The sequence below is a fragment of the Panthera tigris genome, chromosome C1 (genome assembly GCF_018350195.1).
Source record: "Panthera tigris isolate Pti1 chromosome C1, P.tigris_Pti1_mat1.1, whole genome shotgun sequence".
NCBI classification, from domain to species: Eukaryota; Metazoa; Chordata; class Mammalia; order Carnivora; family Felidae; genus Panthera; species Panthera tigris.
The window spans coordinates 47894089-47917575 of record NC_056667.1 but is presented as its reverse complement, the minus strand read 5'-3'; the positions used below and the strand labels follow the sequence as shown (position 1 = coordinate 47917575).

Below are 23487 nucleotides of genomic sequence, written 5' to 3'. Positions count from 1 at the left end.
ACTGCCCCTTTCTCCCTTCCACGGCCTCCGTTAATTCATCGGGTACTAACGGGCAAGCCAATATTCTTTTTACAGTCTTCCACTGCCTCAGATGGCAAGATGCAGAGATCAGCAATGAACAAACTGGGAGATAGTAAAAGGGAAAGATAAAGGGGAGCCCAACAGTAACCAAACCAGGCACTTCACACATTCTTTAACGGGAGAAGTGCAGCAATGATGTATCTTTGCTAACAGCAAATATTTATAAAGCTCTGTGTGTGTGTGTTTGTGTGTGTGTCCCCCAAGCCCTGTGCTAAACATGTTATACACATCACCTCATTTAATCCTCGTAACAACTCTCTGATCCAGGTCATTTTCCATGACACGCTGACTCCGAGATTTACGACCTGCCTGCTATCTCACAGCTTGGAAAAGCATATAGCATGCTTTGAAATGGATCTGTGCAGGGAACGGATAAATAAATTCGTGAAACAAATTTAAACTCAAGCTATGCCTATCAACATGAATAATGATACCAGCTGGGATATTTTTAAACACCATATATACTGCTTGTTGCTGAGGGCATACACGTATGTGGTGAAAACACAGAAACAATGTGTTTGGGAACGTCAACAGCAGCGTGGTCACCTGCCATGCAGAGGGGAAAGGCGTGGGCTGAAGATTCAAGGAGTTCCTCCTTTAAGAAAAAGTCTAGCAGAGGCTCCTGGGTGGCTCAGTCAGTTAAGTGTCCGACTTCGCTCAGGTCATGATCCCAAGGTTCATGGGTTCAAGCCCTGCGTCAGGCTCTGGGCTCACAGCTCAGAGCCTGGATCCTGCTTCAGATTCTGTGTCTCCCTCACCCTCTGCCTCTCCACCCCCCCCTCCACCCTCTCTCTCTTTCAAAATAGAAAAAAAGTCTGTGGCAGACATGGCAAATTTCCATCGGCTTATCCTCAGTAGTGGGGACAGAGAAGGCTGTGAATTTTATTTTCCTTACTTTGCTGTATCTCTGAAGAAAAATCTTTAAAACTGGAAGAAAAAATACCCACCTAGGAAAATATCTAAATCAGGTCATCATCACCATGATGAGGCAAGGATTCAGTCTCTGCTTTGCCTGCCTGGAGAAGGTTCAGGTCCCACAAAAGCTCCTCAAACAACAGTAATACTTTGAAATTAAGAGAAAGTACATGAGACCTTCCAGAGCTACATGTAAGAGTTGTTTTTAAATAGGTGAGTGATTATACTGTATAACATCACTACCTAAAGCTTCGGTTCTCAACCCTCATTGCACATTAGAACCACCTGGGACAGCTTTAAAACCAATGATGTCCAGGGGGTGCCTGGGTGGCTCAGTCAGTTAAGCATCCGACTCTCGGTTTCAGCTCGGGTCATGCATGATCTCATGGTCTCGTGGGTTCAAGCCCCATGTCGGGCTCTATCCACACTGACGTTGAGGAGCCTGCTTGGGATTCTCTGTCTCCCTCTCTCTGCTCCTCCCCCATTCGCACTCTCTCTCAAAATAAATGAATAAACTTCAGAAAAAAATACTGATGTCCAAGTCCCATCCCAGAACCATCAAAGAGTCAGAATGTGCGTGTGCAGGCACACACGCACGCATGCATGTGGGGGGGGGGTTGTAAAACGGGGACAATGTGAGCACTGCTTTTTAAATACTGTATAAATGTATCCGCTGCTAAACTTTCAAGTGGAATGACAGACCCATCAGTTACTACTGCCTCTAAAGGAAGAGGCTCTTACAACACAGAACGACACCCTCAAATTGTGAGAATCAATTAGATTATATATAGACGATGATTATTAATTAATAAGTTGCATTGTGGACACCAAAGAAGAAGTTCATCTTGTCAGTTCTACTAGAAAATCACAATGGGGGCACCTGGGTGGCTCAGTAAGTTAACCTGTTTCAGCTCAGGTTCGTGGATCAAGCCCGCGTCGGGCTCCATGCTGACAGTGCGGAGCCTGCTTAGGATTCTCTCTTTCCCTCTCTCTCTGCCCCTGCCCTGCTTGCGCACACGCGCTCTCTCTCTCTCTCTCTCTCTCTCTCTCTCTCAAAATAAATAAATATTTTTAAAAGTCACAAATCAATGATTCCATTGACAGCTCTTTTAACCTTTCACTGAGCATCTACACACACCGGGCACAGTGGTAGGTGCTGGGATACCGAGAACATGCCGCAGTCCTGCCTGCCGGGAGCAGGTGGCCGGATTGAGGAAAAAAAAAAGAAAGAAAAGAGTATCCAGCGTTGACAGCCCGAACACAGTGGGGCGGAGAGCCCAGAGGAGCAGCAGCACAGAGAAGGCCGTGGAGGGCCGAGCCCAAGGCCACACCGGGAGCTGCCAAGAGGCAGGAAAGCTTTCACATAGTTCTGAAAAGGGCTGGCCGCCAGTTAGCCAGGTGAAGAGAGGGGAAGTGAGGAGGCCTACACAATAGAGTCAGCACGTGAAACAAAGCACAGACCTAACCATGTGTCATGTTTGGAGAGAACTGGGAGCGATTGCTAGGGCAGAATTTGGGTTATACAGTCAGTTTACCGACAGGGAGATCACTCATTCATGTGTTCATCCACTCAATATTCTGAACACCTCACAGGAGGTGTGCCAAGCACACTCGAGGGAAATTACTATGAAATAGCAAAAACATCTAAATATTAGGTTTCTCTTGCAGAGTAGCCTAAGTGGTAACTCCCTCCCCGATCCTGAATTTTCACCTGCATTTCTTCTTGCTCCCAAGAGCTCCTGTGGCTGCGATGACCCAACCAGAGTTGTGCTCTGAGTTAGGGGGAGCCTGCAAAGTAGGGAGCACACAGCAGTGGTAGCACAGTCCAACTGGGGGGCTGTCTGGCCTTTGAAGGAAAGAAGATCGGGGCGCCTGGGTGGCTCAGTTGGTTAAGCATCCAACTTTGGCTCAGGTCATGGTCTCAGTTTGTGAGTTCGAGCCCCGCATCAGGCTCTGTGCTGACAGCTCAGAGCCTGGAGCCTGCTTCAGATTCTAGGTCTCCTTCTCTCTCTGCCCCTCCCCTGCTCATACTGTCTCTCTGTCTCAAAAAATAAATAAACATTTAAAAAAAAACAAAAAAAAGGAAAGAAGATCAAGCAAGAAAAGGCTAAAATGAGAATATCTTATCATGTAGTAATGAGTAGTGTTCTTAAACTATTGTACTTAATTTACTTAGGCTTTTGTTGTTGTTGTCATTGTTGTTGTTGTTACCATCTTTAGATTTTTGCCAGTTTTGTGGGTTTGGCTTTAATGGTGATGGTTCATTTCCTGACCCCACTGTCTGCTCCCCACAATCACTCCAGTCAGCCAATCAAGAGTTGGTCACTGCCATGTAGGCCTAAGAAGTCTTTAAAACAACCTGTGAATCACCTTTAAAATTCAAATGTAATTTTCTAGGACAGGATAATCCATTTCAGATAAAATCTAACCTTAAGAGAACCTGTTGAAAGGCAAGAAACTGGTAAGGGGTACAGGCAGCTGGACACATTTGATGAACAGGTACATTTTAACCTTTTTGGTGAAATAAAATTATTTCAACACTTATCATTAGGGCTGCAAGCTAGCTACCCTTTTAACAGAAGGTCTGTTAACAGGAGACAATTCCACCTACAATAAGAAAAAAGATGGCACCCGGAGAGGGTACATATGTAAGCAGGTTTAACAAGGAACTCTCTTCTTCCACAACAAGTGCTCTTATTCCTAGTATTTCAACTTCCATTCAGCTGCACCAGTGATTCTCCACATATCAGAGCATGGAGGAAACTTTAAAAACATTGATGCCCTTGCCTCACCACAAGCCCACTGAATACAAATCTTGAGGGTGAGGCTCACAAATGGGAAATTTTGAAAGATCCCGGGTTGATTGTAATATATGGCCTGAATTAAAAACCATATATGTTAGCAGACCAGAGGTATAGCGTCCTTGAAACCTAGGGCTGTTAACAGCTCAAGTCCCACCCCAAATGTGAACTCATCCAACAGTATCCCTGAGAGACTATCACTTCATCGCTACTTAAGCCAATCAAGGAAGTGCTGACAGCCTCCCAAAGTGGCCAGCTCCATGGCTGCCCACATCTCATAAATGGAGTTCTTGCTGCTGCTGAACTGACGTCTGTTAGTCCAGCCCCATTCCTTTGGTTTGTGCTTTCTAAACTGGCCCGGATTGAGGCTGTCCCGCACTCTTGGGCCAGAACGATGCCAGGTGAGCCAGTGATCAGCCGCTGAGATCAAGGAACATTCATATTCATCTCTGATACCACAACACTTAATAAGACAGGGGTTGGTATGTGGGAGGTGCTAATAAAGGTGACCAAAAGGGAGGAAAGTGTGTGTGTGTGTGTGTGTGTGTGTGTGTGTGTGTGTGTAAAGATGGGCATCATTACCACTGTGCTCTAACAATTCATCCGCTTGCAAACTTTTTCCAGCACATGGAATTTATGAAAGTTACTGTTCTATGCATTAGGTCCATAAAAGTGAGTGTGGCACAGTCTGTTTTTAGGAATTCATAATCGGATGGAACAAATATTTCTGAGTGTTCAGTATCAGGCTCTCCATCCTCACAGCAAAGCTATGGCTCATTCTTCCAATTTTTTCACAAAATACAGAGGCAAAGTGACTCGCTCGAGGTGTCATGGCCTAGCATCGGGTGAGCTATGATCTGGGGCCTTCCTGACTCCAATTCCAGGGTGTCCCAGTGTGCCCTAGTGTCCATGGCCATCTGCTAAGAAAGGCGCTGTTACTATGGCAGTGTCCACTGCTGAAGGTTCTCAGACACAATCTTTCCCAAAACGCATCTGCAATCGCTGCCTTGGCAACAACCAACCGATGATGCCTAGAACCACACTCCTTAGATGGAACACGCAATTTCTAGTTCTCCGTGGCCTCCACCACTCCCAAATGTCTTCTGCTCATTCAAGATTAAATATCAGTTGCAATTCATCTCCACAGATGTGTTATTGGTTGTTCTCAAACCTGGCCCACTTTACTCATTGTCATTACCTGCCTACCATAGACTTGGGTTGCAACCTGAATGGTAGCGCTACTGGCTAAATTCTCCCAAGAGGGATGGATCTCGACCCATGAAAAATTTCCAATGGTGGACCCAAGTGGAACATACAATTGAAACAGCTCACCACTGTACTCACAAGTCTCTGCTAAGACAGCACCATTAAGTAGGAATGCCTTTGGTCTGAGTACTGAAAATAGAGAAGCCAGTCTGTTTCCTGCTTGTGTGTGACGTGTGGTCCTGTCTGCCCAATTCTACTTCCTTTAAATGGATTTGGCTCACCTTCTCAAATGAAGGCGCCACAGGGGCCTCATACACAAAGCAACTGCAGGCATGGACACTCCCTTCCCAGAAAACACCCAGACCACTCGCCTGTTTCAGGGGCTGCTCACTCAGAGCTAATGATCCCATGTCCTTCCTTCAGTGAGCTCCCCACTGTGGCTCTTTCGCATTAGTGAACCAAGTCTCTCCCTAAACCGGCCCCTATGTCACCACTCCTACCAACTGTTCTCGAAGCTCGTAACCTCCGGGACATGATTCTGGCCTCGGTGTGCCACCTCTAAACCTCATCCTTGGCGATAAGAGACACCTGACTTCATGTTCCACCTGGGGCCCAACCAGTCTCCCACCACCAGGGAAAGAGAGGGAGATGGTCCTACCTTCATGGTTTACTGGCAAAGGACGAAACTGCTTATCCAGAACAACCAGAGAACATGTAGCATCAAACCCAAGCCCTCGGATTCGGTTTACATCAATCCCTTGTACAACTTTCTGTTTTAAAACAAATAAACAGAAACATAAATTACAAGGCAGGCTTTTAAAAGACTGAAAACAGTTATGACTAAAACAAATATGACTAAACAGAAAAAATATTTACAACAGAAAATAGATAAAAGTTCAATATAATTAAAATAACAGAAGATCCTGTAAGTTAATAAGACAAAGACAACCAATCTAATTGGAAGTAAAGCAAAGGACATGGCAAGTCACTTCATAAAATAAAAAGAAATAGTCAAAGAGCATATAAAAAGATTCCCAACTCCATTTAAATAAATAAATTAATGCAAATAAAAACACACTAATCTTTGCTTTTCACACTGGCAATCATGTATAAGACTAACAGTAGACAGTAATGGCAACTAGGGAGAAGTAGACCTTCTATTACATTATTCTAACAGTGTAATAATTTAGTACAAATTTGAGAATTTCACCGTATTTATTAAAATTAAAAACATGAAGGGTGTCTGGGTGGCTCAGTAGGTTAAGCTTCCAACTTCAGCTCAGCTCACGATCCCACAGTTCATGGATTCAAGCCCCATGTTGGGCTCTGTACTGACAGCTCGAAGCCTGGAGCGTGCTTCAGATTCTGTGTCTCCCTCTTTCTCTGCCCCTCCCCTGCTCGCGCGCTCGCTCTCTCACTTGCTCTCTCTCTCCCAAAAAATAAATAAACATTAAAAAAAAAAAAGCATAACTTTTGACCCAGCCAACCCACTTCTAGGAACTTACTTTAGTGAATTATTAGCATAAGTAAAGTTATATGTGGATGAAAGTTAACTGTAGCACTGCTTAAGAATATATCTAAAATTTAGGGGCGCCTGGGTGGCGCAGTTGGTTAAGCATCCGACTTCAGCCAGGTCACGATCTCGCGGTCCGTGAGTTCGAGCCCCACGTCAGGCTCTAGGCTGATGGCTCGGAGCCTGGAGCCTGTTTCCAATTCTGTGTCTCCCTCTCTCTCTGCCCCTCCCCTATTCATGCTCTGTCTCTCTCTGTCCCAAAAATAAATAAAAAACGTTGAAAAAAAATTTAAAAAAAAAAAAAAAAAGAATATATCTAAAATTTAGAGAAACTATTTCCCATTAAATTATGGTACATTTGCAAAATGGAATATTCTACACCCATTAAAAAGAGGTAGAGAAGTAACTTCTGAGTGTGGTACTTTGTAGAGGTTGGCAAAACCTCTTTGCAAAATAAAAGTATCAAGCTGGACAAAATCATCAAAAACAACCGTTTGGGGGCTATGAAACTTGAATAAAGCAACATTTATTTATTCCTGAAAAATCAAAGCATTTAATTTTTGAGAAGGATTTGTTCTTAAAAAATCAAAATTATACTTAAAACATTCCCACAAATACAAAATAAAACAAAACAAGAAACTCTAGAACCAAAATGGCTCCACTGGGAAATTCTGTTAAACATTCAAGGAAGAAACAATACCATTCTTATACAAACTTGTTTAGGATATAATGAAGGAGGGAATATTTTTAAACAAATTCTACATGGCCAGAATTATTCTCATACTAAAGCCATAAAAAGACATCAAAAGAACAAAACACCACAGACTAGTATCTGCCATGAAAATAAGTGTAAAAATCCTTAACAAAATACTAACTACAAAGCAAGCATTATAAACTATGATCATCTGGAGCTATCCCAGGAACGAAATGGTAATTTAATATCCATAAATCAATTAATGTAGTACATATATTACTAGAATAAAGCACAAATACCAAATGATCATCTTAACAGAAGAGAAGAGAGAAAAACAAAACAATCCATAAACCCAGAGGCAAGTGAACTTCTACAGCCAGATAAAGAGCATCTACAAAAACCTATAGTTAACATTTTACTTCATGATAAAATGAAATGATTCCCTCCTATTATGAACAAAGAAAAATGTCCCTTGCACCACTTCTATTCACCCTGTAACTAGTGGTTCCAGCCAATGCAATAAGGCAAGAAAGAAATTTAAAGCACACAGATTGAAAGAAAGAAGTTAAAGTATCTTTTTTTTGCAGAAAACATCATCTCATATGCAGAAAATTCTAAGGGATCTACCAAAAGAAAAAAAAAAGCTACTAGAATAATAAGCAAGTTTAGTAAGATCAAAGGATATAAGGTTAACATATTAAAATCAATTGTATTTCTGTATGCTAGCAAATAACATATCAAAATTGAAATTAAGGAAATAATTCCATTCTGAATAACATTAAAAAAAACACTCAGGAATGAATTTATCAAAAGAAATTCAAAATCTATTCCCTGATAACTACTAAACATTGCTATCAAAAAAACTACAAATTAGAGAAATATGCCATATTCATGAAATGAAAAATTCAACATTGTGAAAATGGCAATGTCCTCAAAATTAATCTACAGATTCTATAGAACCTCAATAAAAATTTCAGGTTTTTGTTTTGGGGTTTTTTTTTGTTGTTGTCGTTTACAAATTGACAAGCTGCTCTTAACATTTATGTAGAAATATAAGAAATATAGAAGAGCCTAAGCATTTTTTAAAAGAACAAGTGGCGCCTGGGTGGCTCAGTTGATTAAGCCTCCGATTTTGGCTCAGGTCATGATCTCAGAGTTTGTGGGTTCGAGCCCCGTGCCACACTCTGTACTTACAGCTCAGAGCCTAGAGCCTGCTTCAGACTCTGTGTCTCCTCTCTCTCTCTCTCTGCCCTTCACCTGCCCATGATGTCTGTCTCTCTCAAAAATCAATAAACATTAAAAAAAACTTCAAAAAACTTTAAAAGAACAAAATTGGACAGAACTTAAGCTTCCTGACTTCAACTTACTATAAACTATCATTACTAAATCAGTGTGGCACTGGCATGGGTTAAATTTATAGATACAATGGAAGAGAAGAGAAATAGAAGAAATAAGCCCAAACATTTATGGTCAATTAGTTTTATAAAGGTACCAAGACAATTAATTCAATGAGGAAAGGACAGTCTGTTTGACAATGGGGCAACAACAACTAAATGTCCACATACAAGAAAAAAAACAAACTTCTAGACTTGCACCTCATATGCACAAAAAAATTAATTCAAAATGTGTCATGTTCCCAAATATAAGAATGAAAACTATAAAACTTGTAGAGGAAAATCTTTGTGACATGACTTAGACAAAGAATTTTTAAAAGCAAGACTCCTAGGGGTGCCTGGTTGGCTCAGTCAGTTGAGTGTCCAACTTCGGCTCAGGTCACGATCTCGCGGCTCGTGAGTTCGAACCCCCCGTCAGGCTCTGTACTGAAAGCTTGGAGCCTGAAGCCTGCTTCGGATTCTGTATCTCCCTCTCTCTCTGCCCCTAACCCACTCGCATTCTGTCTCTGTCTCTCTCAAAAATGAATACACAATAAAAAAAAAATTGAAAATGCAAGACTCCTAAAGAAAAAAAAATGTATAAATGTGACTTTATCAAAATTTTTAAATTTTGTTCTTCAAATAAAACCATAAGAAAATGAAAAGATAAGCTACAGATTAAATACCTACAATTCATGTATCTGATAATAGACCTATATATAGAATAAAAAACCCTTATAACTCAAATAATGAGAACAAACAACCCAATGATAAAATGGGCTAAAGATTTAAATATACACATCACCAAAGAAGACAAACAAATGCCCAAAAAGTACATGGAAAATGCCCAACATCATCAGTCATTAGGAAATGAGAACTAAAATCACAATCGGAGAAGACTCATGATACCAAATGTTAGAAAATCCTGGAGAAAGAGGAAGTCTCATACATCACTGGTGGAAATGTAAAATAAAGCCACTTTAGGAAAGAAGTTTGGCAGTTTTTTCATTAACTTACCACACAACCTAGCAATTTTATTTCTTAGGTATTGAGGAGGGCACCTGTTGGGATGAGCACTGGGCGTTGAATGAAAACCAATTTGAAAATAAATTATATTTAACATAAAAAAGTAAAAAATTAAAAAGTGTATGTCAATATAAACACTTATATGTAAATATTCATAGGAGCATCATTCATAATACCCCCAAACTGGAAACGAATCAAATATCCATCACGGTTTAATCAGATGATTAAACAGTGTGGCATCCACAAAATGCAATAGTACTCCGCAAGAAAAAGGCACAAACTTCTATTAAGTACGACAATGTAGATGAACCTTAAAAACATTATGCTAAATGAAAGAAGTCACACCAAAAAAATCCACGTTGTAGGATTCCATTTATATGAAATTTCTAAAGAAGAATAGCTATTAAGATAGAACGCAGATAAACAGCTATCTATGAACGGAACTAGGGACTGACTACAAACAGCCCCAGAGGAACTTCTTTGAAGTAGCAGAAGTGTCCAAAAATGGGATTAAAGTGATAACTGTACGAATGTGCAAATTCAATACCACTGAATTATATATTTTAAATGGATGGACATCATGGTATGTAAATTATACTTTAAGCCATTAAATATTTTTAAAAGGTTGAGTTAAAGATGAAATGGAAAGATATCCATGATATGTGCTAAATAAGGTCAAATGTATATAGATCTTCCTCCACTTAGGATGTGGTTACATCAGAAAAACTCACCCTCAGTTGAAAATAGTCTAAGTCAAAAATACATTTAATACGCTTGACTGATCAAACAGCATAGCTTTGCTTAGCCTACCTTAAATGTACTCAGAACACTTATATTAGCCTACAGTTGGGCACAATCACCAACCACAAAGCCTATTTTACACTAAAGTGTTAAATATCTCATGTAGTTTATTGAATGCTGTACCGGAAATGAAAAACAGAACAGCTGTATGGGTACAGAATGGTATGAAGTGTATTAGTTCTTTACACTCATAACTGCAGGGCCCACTGCCCAGCGTCATGAGATAGAATCATACCATGTATGGCTAGCCCAGGAAAAATCGAAACTCAAAATTCAAAGTACGGTTTCCATGGAATGCCTACCACTATGGTACCACCATAGTGTGAAAAAATCATAAGCCAGGGACCAATCTGTATGCAACAAACTGTTAGCAGTGATTGCCTTTGAGAGCAGAAACTACAGTTGGAGGAGACAGATTTTTTACTTTGTTATATAATTTTTAAAGTTATAAACTAATAGATGTATTATTTCTATTTCTTATTTTTGTTTCTACAGTTTCCTTTTTTGACGTTTATTTATTTTTGAGACAGAGAGAGATATAGCATGAACGGGGGAGGGGCAGAGAGGAAGGGAGACACAGAATCCGAAGCAGGCTCCAGGCTCCACACTGTCAGCACAGAGCTCGACGCGGGGCTCGAACTCACAGACCGCGAGATCATGACCTGAGCCGAAGTCGGACGCTTAACTGACTGAGCTACCCAGGCACCCCATACAGTTTCCTTTTTTGAAAAGGCACGACTGACCATAATCATGGTTTCCCATTATCTTAAAACACGATGATAGCCTTGTAAATCCCACAGAAGTCCACTCAAAAGTGTCCATCCCCATTTAAAATACACAATTCTTCCCTTCCCCTATTTTAGAACCCCAGACTTATAATTTAGTATCCTGGGGGAGAACATTTGCTAGTGAGTGACCCATCTGTGACTGGTGGCAATACCTTTGCCACACAGCAGGATCTGAATGCCCTGCATGCCTTCAGGACACTGATTGATCTACACTTACAAGAGAGGACCAAACCCTGTCCAGCATGGCCGCGTGGCGAGTCACAAAGTCCTGGTTTCAGACCCTAGTTCTGCCACTCTGGCCATGTGACTGAGTGTGAGTCACACAATTCCAGCCATTCCAATCCCTCTCCTGACTTGCTGGGTCAAGTCGCCATAGCATGTATAGGCACGTGGCTTCTTCTTCCTGGAATGCATTTCCAACTTGGCTTGGAAATCTTCAGGCAATGATTAAGATAAATGATGTTGGGTGCAGACCGCCTGAGTCTGAAACCTGGCTCATCCACTTACTAGTTGATAGGACTTTGGGAAGCCAAAAAACCAGCCTCCTTCATTGCACAAAGAAAGTCATCTCTCTTTTTTTTTTTTTTAATGTTTATTTATTTTTGAGAGGGAGAGAGCACGAGCAGGGGAGGGGCAAAGAGAGACAGACACAGAATCTAAAGCAGGCTCCAGGCTCTGAGCTGTCAGCACAGAGCCCACTGACACAGGGCTTGAACTCAGGGACTGTGAGATGGTGACCTGAGCCGAGGTCAGAAGCTTAACCTACTGAGCCACTGGGCTCTCCTACCTACATCTCTTAATTGTGTTATGAGAATTCAGCAAAATAAGGTATGATTGGCTTAACATCTAGCCTAACATCTGGCATTATGGTGTACAATAATTTGCAGCTATTATTAGAGTAATCAGCTGCCTCAAATCTTCTCTGAACTCATGTGGATTCAATAAACAAATCGATAACTTAGCCCTAACTTCTACCTGCCATGAGGCCCTACTGGCCTCTGTGCCGAGAGTGCAGGCCCAACTCACACAGGACTGCAGTTAGTCAAAAGGGGAAATGGGTGAGAATATGCAGAAGACAATAAAATTCAATACCATAGGGAAGATTCGGAATAGAAACGAATATGAGATATGGTATCAAAAGAGCCAGCTTTGAGTTTCAACTCCACCATCTTCAGATCAGGAAAGCCTACACTAATTGCAACACCTTTCTGACCTTCAGTTTCCTGAGAGTGAGAGTCATCTCCCAGGTGAAGACCAAAGGAGTTAACTGGGTTAAAAGTGCTTCGGAACCAGTAAACCTTTGTAGGATGGAAAACCCACTCAATGCCTTATTAACTATATTCATGGAATCTTTGTTACGTACGAAGCATAGCACACTCTGTGTCACGTAAGCACATATAAAAATGGTAAGCCAAGGGAAGAGTGATTGAAAAGACTGAATAAACTCAAATCTTCCTAAAATTATTATGGTGGGAGTAACCTTCCAGTAGAACCAAAGAAAGTATTCTCTTCAATCTATTTTATGAACCCCTCTCAAGTCCTACTTGAGTACCATATCCTACTCATGGACTTTCAGTCACAAAGGCTCAACCTCTTCTCTCTACAATAGAAATCTATCACAAGGAACTAGAAGGATAATTGTGATACGCATTTAAACCTGATTTAGGTGGGTGATGGGCACTGAGGAGGGCACCTGCTGGGATGAGCACTGGGTGTTGTATGGAAACCAATTTGACAATAAATTTCATGTTAAAAAAATAAAAATAAAATAAAATAAACCTGATTTGGTTAGGTAGCCACATCCAGCCTTACACAAAAATGCCTTATGATCGTGCTGATCCAGGAGCAGGACCACCCTATTCCCACCCCACCCCACCCCCATCTAAACCATCCCAGAAAGATGGCTATCAGAGCTACATTACCCAGAAGGTCCCTGGGACTTGACCTGCTGACCTGAGGATTCCTTTTAATGCTCTTATTAATGGAGGAAGAAAGCAGTCCAATAAACTCACCCAAAGACTTGGCATCAAGGGAATTTCCCCAGCTAGAGAGAAAGCACATTGCTCTTCTAAAGAATTTCCAGAGAAGCAGATTTCTGCAACTTCATTTGGTAACCTGGTCCATGTCTCACAACTGTCAACTCGTAGCTATGGGGCAGCAAACAAATATTTGGGGAAGGGATTGTGCATCGCTTTGTTCTGCTGGTGGGAACCAGTTCAATCCTGCATGTGTTTTAAATCAGCAGGCTCTGCCATACTGGGTGGGGAGACAAGCGTTCCTTTGAAACCCTACAAACTGAGAACTAGAGGAGCAGAGGCATACCTGGCTTTTTCTGTAGCTCTATTTGGAGCCAGGGTCAAAGCCTAGGGCCTCGCAGACAGAGTGCACCTTGCAATTGAGTCTTGTGGCTGGTACCGTACTCTTTTCAATCTTGATTTGAGTGCCTCTGTCAGCCTTGAGGGTGTGTGGGGTTATGAAATCCCTGGTTCCCTGAGGCTCATCACTCCCTGTTGCCTACACAATTCAATTACTCACACGTTCAATCAGTCAGCAAATATAATCAAGCCTCTTCCAGGGTCAGGCTGAGCACTCTTCTGGGTATTTGGAAAACAATGAAGAATAAGATATAAAAAAAAAAAAAACCTTGCTCTTTTTGGAGATTACATTTTATTAAGAACAGACAACACAGACAACAGCTGATACAAGTAAAGCATAGAGTGTACATATAGCGTACCAGAAAACGATAAGGGGATCAGGAGTGACAGAAAAGAAGAAGGTAGTTACTGAGAAGATGAGGTCTGAGCAGACACTTGAGGGACCTGAGGAGCTGACCTTGTGGAAATCTGGTGGCAAAGCGCTGCAGGCAGGCAGAAGAGCCAGTGCAAAGGCCCTGAGATGGGAACAGCGACCAGGCTAATACAGCCTGTGTGGGGAGCAGGTTACCTGCAAGAGCCCTGGAAATACTCTATTTCACAAAATTGACCCTAGTGACTAGTAAAATGCATAAACCCAACCCCGGACCATGACCTACACAGCATCTTGGCTTAGGTGTGGTGTTGTCCCTTGAAGACCAAGTAGGGAAATGGAGACCAAACACTTCCATTTATGTCAGGGACACCAACAGGCTTCTAAGAAGGGAAACTCTGAAAGTGCCTCCCTCTCCTTCCTCCCCACTAAGTCCTGTCAGATCTTCCTTCCAAAGTCAGTCTTGTCACTCCCATTTATCCCTCTGCCAACATTCTCATCCAGCCATTCATTATTAAAGGGAAATTATCAAACACCTGTATGTGCCAGCATGGAGTATACATGCTGAACAACATAGACATAGTCCCAGCCTCCCAGAGCTTATAGTTCAAAGGAATCCCAGCCTCTAGCATTTCATTAGAAGAAACCACCTCCTAACAGGCATCCTTGAATTTAGTTTTGTTCCCTCCAAGCCATCCTCAATCAGCTGGTCAATGTGACACTCAGGATGATTCCACAAGACTCCCTACTGGCCTCAGAACCAGCTACTCTGGGTATGCCTCCTCATGGATTGCAGTCTCCCCTCTTCCTCCTATTGGAAACCATCTGCCCATGCCATTCCTTCAGCTCTGAAGATCCTCTCAAAGTTCTCCAGAGTCCCTCAGCTGCCATCCCCTCACCCTTCCTCAATCTCATCCTTCCTCAATTCACTGAGAGTAGGGAGGTCCCAATTTCTATACTCATTCATTCTTCTTACACTTCCTGAGTCTACTGGATGTTGGGACCTGGGTGAGCAAACTGCAGTTCCCACCCCCCTGAAACATCAAATCTAGGAGTTAAGAGAGATATGAATTCAAAAAATGTAGGATATTTACCTCATTTATGTTACTTGATTATATAATGATTTTATTATTTGATTACTATTGATCATAAGTGGATGATTCTCTAACCATATGAAGTTCTCTGAAGGCAAAGTACAAGGTGTTGTGACAACATTCAGTAAGTAATATAGAGCTTAGTTTGGAGGGGATATTGAGAGAAAAGGCTTGTTCCTGGAAGGACTGACTTTTGAACTAAGATTCAGTGTAAAGGTATCCTAACGGAACTTCCTGCAGTGATAGAAATGTTCTGTCTCTGTGCTGCCCAATCCAGTAGCCATGAGCCATGCATGGCTCCAGAGCATCACAAATGTGGCAAGTGCTTCCAAGAAACCACATTTCAAACTGTTCTTTATTTTAACAAACTTAAATAGCCACATGTGCCTAGAGACTACTGTATTATTGAATAGCATGAATCCAAGGATGAAGAGGGGTTAGAGATGTTGGCAGAAGGCAAAAACGAACAAAGGATGCGTGTACAAGTCCTGAGGCCAGAGGGACCACTGCATGCTTGAGGGCAGGACAGGAGAGTGTGGCTGGAATGCAGGGAGCTGAGAGAAGCATCATGAGATGGACCAGGAAAGTAGGTGGAGCCCAAACCATGCAGGACCTGAAGACCCTGTTAAGAACCTGGAGTTCTATCCAAATAGTAGTCTGATGCTATTGAAATGTGAGCAAAAGAATGCCGTGATCAGATTACATTAAAAAACAAAAATCATTCCTGGGGCACGTGGGTGGCTCAATCAGTTAAGCATCCAACTATTGATTTCAGCTCAGGTCATGATCTCACGGTGAGTGAGTTCGAGCCCCGCATCGGGCTCTGTGGTGACAGTGCGGAGCCCGCGTGGGATTCTTTCTCTCCCTCTCTCTGCACTGCCCCTCCCCCGCCCCCACTCTCTCACTCTCTCTCAAAAAATAAACAAACTTTAAAATAAAAATCATCCCAGCTCCGAGAAGGAGACGGGATTGGGAAAGGGAAGCCCATACATGAGATCAGTTAGGTTCTCACACTAATCCAGACAAGCAACAAAGGTATGTGGTGCTGGAGATGGAAAGAAGGCAGAGATCTGACCTGAGTTCAGGCTTATCACCAACTTCCTGGGTGACTTAGGGAAGGTCACTTAACTCTGTGGGTCTCAGTTTTTCTTTTCAACTGTAAAATGGGAACAACCGCCCCTGCCCCACCTACCTTGTATGACAATCAAATGGCTATGAACGAGCTTTGTAAACCTCGCAGGTTCTACAAATGTAAAAGGTTAACATTATTGCTCAATCCCACATGGGCTACTCCCTCTTCTGCTCCTTCTCCCTCCAACCATTACTCATATAACTAGTGCAACTTAGAACAAAACAATACTTTGTTGGCTTCCTAGGTGCTGGGTTTTTCCATGCAACTGAACCATTTCATCCTTAGGGGCAGAGAATTCGTTATAGCCCTCTTCTAGACACACTCCAGTTTAGCAAAAATCATAGCGCATAGCAGGTGCTCAAACAAAGTGTCCATACTAAGTAACACTCAACAAATGCCTGTTGGCTGACTGACGCCTGCAGCTTCTTTTTCCTTCTTCCTAATGGAAGCTGGTACTAATCATACACCAGCTTGAAATGTTCTCACCTCCTTGGGAGGATTAAGATTGTGGCTCCAAAAAGAGATCTAAGCCCTTAAAATCAGGGACAGTCTATACCTCTAGGACTTGTGTGTTTCCATAGCACTTTTTAGATATGTGAGTACCGACCCAATAAAGACCCACCAATTTTAGGAGCAGCGGGAGTAGGAGAACCGAGACTAGGGTTTGGAGTCCCCACCTTAGGGGTCTCATCCCGTCTCTAATACCTGTTAGTTTCAGAGCCTCAATATCCTCATGTGTCAAAAACAAAGAATGGCAGTCTACCTCACACAGTCACTGCAACATTTAAGCAAGATAAAGGATGCCAGAGTTTACTTCTTTGTAGCTCTAAGTAACATTAATCCAACGTCCATTGATTGAGCAACAAAGTTGTGCCAGGCAATGTATTAGATGCTGGAAATACAGGGGTGATGGTATTAAAGCGACCCAACACGTCATCAAGTACAATGAAACCTGTTAAGGACCAGATAAAACGTTATGTGGCAAGGACAGGTGAAGACAGTGGGATCTAGGGCAGCACAGAGGGGTTTCTCAGCCTCTCTTTCCTCTGAGGTTGGCAAGGGAGAGCAGTGGCTGTCAGAGGTCATCCAGGAAGGCTCCCAGGAGGAAATAATGCTTAAGATTACCTTATAAATACCTGTGGAGTTGGACAGGTGAAGAAGAGAAGAACATGTCAGATAGTAAAAATAACAGAGGGGTGCCTGGATGACTCAGTCAGATGAGTGTCCGACTTTGGCTCAGGTCATGATCTCAAGGTTTGTGGGTTTGAGCCCCACGTCAGGCTTTGCACTGACAGCACAGAGCCCACTTTGGATCTCTGTCTCCCTCTCTCTCTGCCCCTCCCCCACTCGCACTCTCTCTCAAAAATAAACATTAAAAAAAAAAGAAAAGAAAAGAACAGAGGTGTTTAATTCATTCATGCACTCCACAAATATGAATTGGGCATATCACAGGCAAAGGAACTCTAGGGAAATTTAGATCAACAAGACATGACCCCTGCGAGGGGCACACATTTTTCACATAAGCAGACAGCCAGGTAAAGCCACTTATAATTCAGTATGGTTAAGATAACAATCAGGGTAAGGTCAAGGTTCCCCATATAGTGGCAAATTCAAAACACTTCAGGTAGTTTAATATGATTTCCAAGCAGGGAGCATGGGGAGTGGAATGAGGCTGGGGATAGGGGCAAAGGGCAGAGCATGAGGGGGCAGCTGCAGTCCACCCCTTGCTCATATTAACCATGTGACCTTGGGCTGACTACCTAACCCTTCAAAGCTCATTCCTTCCAGCTCTGAAACAGAATAAAAACTACGTCAAGAGGCTGTCGTGTGCATAAATGGATGTGAAGTCTCCAACATGGTACCTGGATCATAATTAGTGCCTGAGAAATGGTAGTTGCATCAACATCATCATCATCTTATTGTTGTTGTTGTTATTGTCCTTATTAACTTGACTAAGAGGCAAACCATCTCAGGCAGTGTGAACGACCCAGCTTGAGAACAACTGCTCTCAAGCTCTTAACTCCCTGAAGTCCTTGAAAAAGAAGACACGAGACAGGATGTATTTTACATCACCCTTTGCCCTATACCAGCGCTTGTCAAAATCTTACATACAAAGAACCCTAAAGACAGGGAGTGAGCGGATAGTCCCAAAAGGTACCTCCCTAATTGACTCTGATGCTTCAGCGTTTTATCTTACTTCATTGTCCTGCACCATCTACCCATTTCCGTTACTGTTACCATCACCACCACCACAGGAAAACACAGTGCTTCCTCATTTCCAGGCACTGTCGAGGCACTGTATATGCATTAACTCATTTGATCCTTCACAACAACCCGCTGCAGATAAGGTACAATCATCTTTCCCATCTTACAGATAAGGAAACTCAGGCAAGAAACATGAAGTAAACTGTGCAAGAAGACAAGCTAATGAATGTCGGAAACAGGATGTCAATCCAGACAGTCTGGCTCCAGAATCTGTGCCCTATGGTGTGCTAACTCCTGAATATAAAAATGCTTCCCTCTCTAAACCTCATACCAGCCATGAGCTGCGAGTAAATGTGTCATGCTTATCCTATGGCTTCTGGCACACAGTCACACAGCCATACTCCAGGTGAGGGGACAGCCTGAGACCCAAGAGCTTTATCCCAATAGCCTCAGTGCAATAGCCTCACTAAGGACCAATGCCCAGGGCACTCATGGGGGCTCACAGTGCTCAAACAGCTGATGAGCTGGCCAGCACCGGGAGATGATTAAAAATCTACCATTAAACCAAGCTGTACTTAGACCAGACCTTTTTTTAAAGTAGCTTTTCATCAGGGGATTATATTTTCTTCTTGACAATTTCCTTAATGGCAAGAAAGGCTATATGTTAGGAGAACAAAGGAGACCCAAGGGCAAAGAGTAGAAGATTCTCACCAAGGCGGGGGCCGAGAGTGAGGAGGGAGGAGGAAAATTAAACAGGCAGAAGAGACATGCCCCCACTTTTATTCCTACAGAATGCTCCAGCGCTGCCCACCCCCACCTCCTCTCTCTGCCGTCTTCTCTGGGGGCACTAACAGCAGCCCAGAGCTCATTAAAGTTTAAACAGACTGATCAATACGGACAGAATGGTGAATTGTCCATCTGCAAATTACCAAACCCTTCATGAATATTTAAGGAACAAAACTAGGAACAGAGAGAAGAGAGAAACCAGGACTTTATTTTTCCCTCTAAAAAAACAAAAAACAAACAAACAAAAAAAACCAGACAAAAATATCTCTGTCACTCCTGATCACCAGCAGGCTGACTGCAATCCAAGGCCACTCAACATCAACATCTGCCTGGCACAACTCAAAGTTTTGCTTTCTCAAAACACATATGTGTATGCCACTGCGCCTTTGCACATGCTGTTGCCACTGAACAAAATGAGGTTCCCCAACCTGTCCACTTGGAAGGCAGGACAGTCCAGTGACTAAGGGTGCAGCTCTGGAGTCAGCCTGCTTACGGTTCCAGTCCCACCATGAACCCAGTCCCCTCATCTACCCTGTCAACCATTCACCATTGGGTAAGTCACCTAACCTTTCTGTGCCTATTTCCTTCTCAATAATACAGGGGTCGTAATAGTACTACCTTCATAGGGTCATTGTGAGGATTCACATACACGATGCATGCTACCACGGTTTACACAGCACTGGGCACACCTGAAGGCACAGCAGGTGTCAGCTATGATTATCGTGACTTCCTCCACATTCGGTCACACGTGACCAGATCATCTGCAGGCTCCACATCTGTCCCATCTACCTGTGCCCGAGATCCCCTTTCCTCAGCTCCAGCCATAGCCACTTAGCCCCTAGCACCTACTTGAGTCATAGTCTAGCCGTCTATTGATCTCTGTCACTAGCCTATGAGCTCCCGTAAGGTAACGCCTGTATCAAAAGCACCCCAACACTGTTCCTGACACCAGGTGTACAAGAGACATGCTCAGCAGGTGAGGGCAGGGGAGCATCTACAAGGGTAGAATCCCACAGCTGTGGCCATACCTTTGTGACAACACCACATGCGGCCCAGATGTCCTCCGAGGACTGCTCATGGTGGTTGAACTGAGGCTCCCATTGGTTAATTGGCTGGTCTGCAAAAGCCAAAAGGACTCCCCTCTGGTCCACCAGAGCCGCACGCACACTGCCCGTTCCAACGTCCACACCCACGTAGTAGCTCCCTGGTTCCTGACCTCCCCCGGGCATTGCGGTCCCTCCACCTGCAGAGATCAAGCAAGGACAAAAACCACACTAAGACCAAGTAGGTCTACAATACTGGGCATAAAACATCTTGAAAGTGGAAATAAAAGGAGTGCAGCTGACTGGTGGTCATTTGCTTCCTCGTTCACCCGACAAAAATGCAGAGTGGTCACAGAATGCTAATGGACACATTGAGCTGGGTGGTGGGTAAATGAGACAGGCAAGGCCTTAGACATGGAGTTTCCATTCTTGGAAGGAAGTCAGATGTGAAGCAGCTACAATCTCACAATTCTTTAAGCAGAGGCATGATACCCAGTGAGTAAGAAGTGCTTTACATGTAAATAGGGGGTGTGGAATCCAGAGAATCTAGAGCTAACAGATATGTATTTATTCTCATTAAATTTGGATCAAAATGAGGACAGTGGCCACAGTACAAAAAAGGAACCTCATCTACCCTGTCAACCATTCATTCAAAAAATTATCTACTGAGCACCTGTGACATGCCAAGCACTGTGAAAAGTCCATGCACCCCTCCCGTATTCCTCACTGCAACCCCAGAAGGAGTCTATTTAAGTCATCCGAATTTATAGATCATCGGAGGAGACTCCAAGAGATACGTTACTTTTCTCTTAAAGGCAGGTCCACACACTTAGGAAGAGTAAATGACACACGTTGTACTGATGGGGAAACAGGTCTCTGAGACATGAAGAGAGGCAGCAGCATCATTCACAGGCAGCCCGGACCCACAACTTCCCATCTGATACCACCAAGTCCCATGCATGCCCTTCCCCTCGTTCCCTCTTAACAGCCTGCAGGGTCACTTTGGAGAAGAGGCAAATACACTGCAGCCAAGTCACGAAGAGACTGAGAATTGGGAAGGAGCCTCTTGGGGCACAGGATCAGGAATTTGTGAGACCGGCTGTTTTCTTTGCAGACCCCTTGTGAGTTACAAGGAAATCCGACAAGAGAACACTCAGGAATTCCTTGGCCATCATCACCACTCTAGGTCCCTCTGGTCAGATTAGCCCACATGACACAGAAATTTCCCAGCGACTTTCATTTCCCAGATCAGCCTTTCCAAGAGCAAGAACAAGCCCCCAAGACAACAGCGCTGGTGAACAGGCTACAACTCCCCAGGTGAGCCCGGGGCAGTCTTTGCACCCGGGAATCTCATTTCAACCGAGAAAGTGGCCTGAGCCCGTCAATTTCAAAAAGGTAATGCTTCCCTGGCAAAGCCACACTTGGGGATGCTAAAACACAGCCAGCCCACAGATGTTCAGTTACTGCTTCCTGGATATTTATCCCATTCAAAAACAGCTTCATGAAAAGTGACCACTTCTGACTTAATCACAGTGATCTCCCAATGGTGTTTGCCCCCTTGGGCTAGCAGGCTCCCTGGCAGGTGGAGGGGAAAACGGGGAGGCGTGGGGGGAGAGGGGGGAGGGGCGGTGCTGGGGAGCCACAGCCAGCACACGTGCTACCTTCAGCAGGGCTTCGAAGAACAGCTCCCGGGCTCCAGCCTCCACGCCTTCTCAGCCTGACTTCCTCGCTTACATGCTTTGGGAGCTACACAGGATCTACAGCACCAGACATCAAGCTACGCATTCCTTAGTGTTCTTCAAGCCATGACTCACACAAAATTTAAGTGAAACAAGTCAAAGTGCAGCTGCTCCATTTGAAGCAAAGATCAGCCCAGCGCCCCCTCCACACCTCTCCCTGAAGCCACCGCTCTGCGGGGCCCTTTCTCAGGACCCAGGATGGTTGAAATACAGCATGGTGTCCTGCATGGCATCCCAGGCCCACCACGAGCTTCCCCGTTTGCTGTCAGGCATGTCTAACACAATCCCACCAGGTCTTACACCAACCCCAGATATTCTGAGACTCCTCGCAGGTTCTCAAGGGCTCACCCTGCCTCGGGGCTGCCCCACCGAGTGCTTCCTACTTGCCCTTCCCTTCCTCACACCTTCCTCTCTTGTGAGCCTGCCACAGACTCACACTGCAAGCTTCCAGCTCAACCATCTCCCCTTCAGAAAGACATCCTTGCCTTTCTCTGTCCCTCGCTGCCACCAGAGTACCATGTCCCTGCTTTCTTTTACAACCTAACCATTGTGAAATAGGATTTGTTTTCGGTTCCAGGTCTGTCTCCCTTACTGGCCTGAACCTAAAAAAAAAAAGGAACTTATTGATTTCTGTATCCCTAGTTCCTAGTATATAATCAGTTTTCAATAAATGTTTCCTGAATGAGCAGCTAGATCAGTGAAATCGATAGAAATCATGGATGAACCTCATGCTTTAATAGTTCGAATTCCTAATTTTGTACCTATACGACAAGTGTTTTGTCTTGATTCTAATCTCTGTATGCTTCATTCATCCAATTAACATTTACTGAATGCCTACAACCACATTTTATTAATTCTAGACACTCATTTTTTTCATTTTGCTTCTCTAAAATCAGTGAATCCTACAATCAGTGGCATCTTACAATCAAGTGGTAGCATTTTCTTTCTTGGTGATGCATGAAACAATAATGCATCTTGTAATCCATGACTGATATTCAAAGAAATGCAGAATGCGCCAGGCACAGGCACCCTGCTATGAGCGGAGGACAAGACAGGGCCCTGCATTGGCTCAGAGCTACCTCAAGTTTCTTCCTATGCAAATAAGAGGAAGACTGACCAAGCCAGTTCCTCCATCTCCCTGCTACTGACCACACCACAACCTCTTTACTCGGAATTCCCTTTTAGCTTCTCACTGTCCCCAGCGTAAAGGCCCAGGGGTGCTCCTAACACTGATCCTGGCTTGTGAAGAGCCCTCTGCCCTTGGCTAGAATTCCCCAAGGCTATTCGAAACATTTCAGAGAGAAACAAGGAAATAAATAGGAAATCGAGTGTATACAACCATTCCAGCTCACCCTGACTGGCCAGCCACCCCCCCCCCCCCCGGCTTCTCGCCGTTCCTGCTAGCCCAGCTCCTCAAGCCTGGGTTCCTCACTTTTGTCTCCGTCTTCCCCTGCAGGGAGTGCAACATCTTATCACCCACCACCCACAAGTCAAATTTATTTCCAGCAAAATCCAGAGGCAGATTTCCACTCTGGAAACACCTAG

At 43.6% G+C, this 23487-nt stretch overlaps 1 protein-coding gene across 10 annotated transcripts in view; it reads right to left on the bottom strand.

Moving 5' to 3' along the window:
- FGGY (FGGY carbohydrate kinase domain containing) overlaps positions 1 to 23487 on the bottom strand; it is a 417204-nt gene that overhangs the window by 374363 nt on the left and 19354 nt on the right. For 7 of the 10 annotated variants that reach the window (XM_042997390.1, XM_042997395.1, XM_042997396.1 and 4 more), the window contains 2 exons: positions 20189 to 20403; positions 5662 to 5773 (listed from right to left, as the gene is read on the bottom strand). In XM_042997390.1, coding sequence (XP_042853324.1) covers positions 5662 to 5773; positions 20189 to 20389 — 313 coding nt within the window. In that variant the 5' untranslated portion in view covers positions 20390 to 20403. Of the gene's footprint in view, positions 1 to 5661; positions 5774 to 20188; positions 20404 to 23487 lie in introns of those variants that run through there. The other 3 variants (XM_042997397.1, XM_015540945.2, XM_042997398.1) reach the window with 3 other exon arrangements.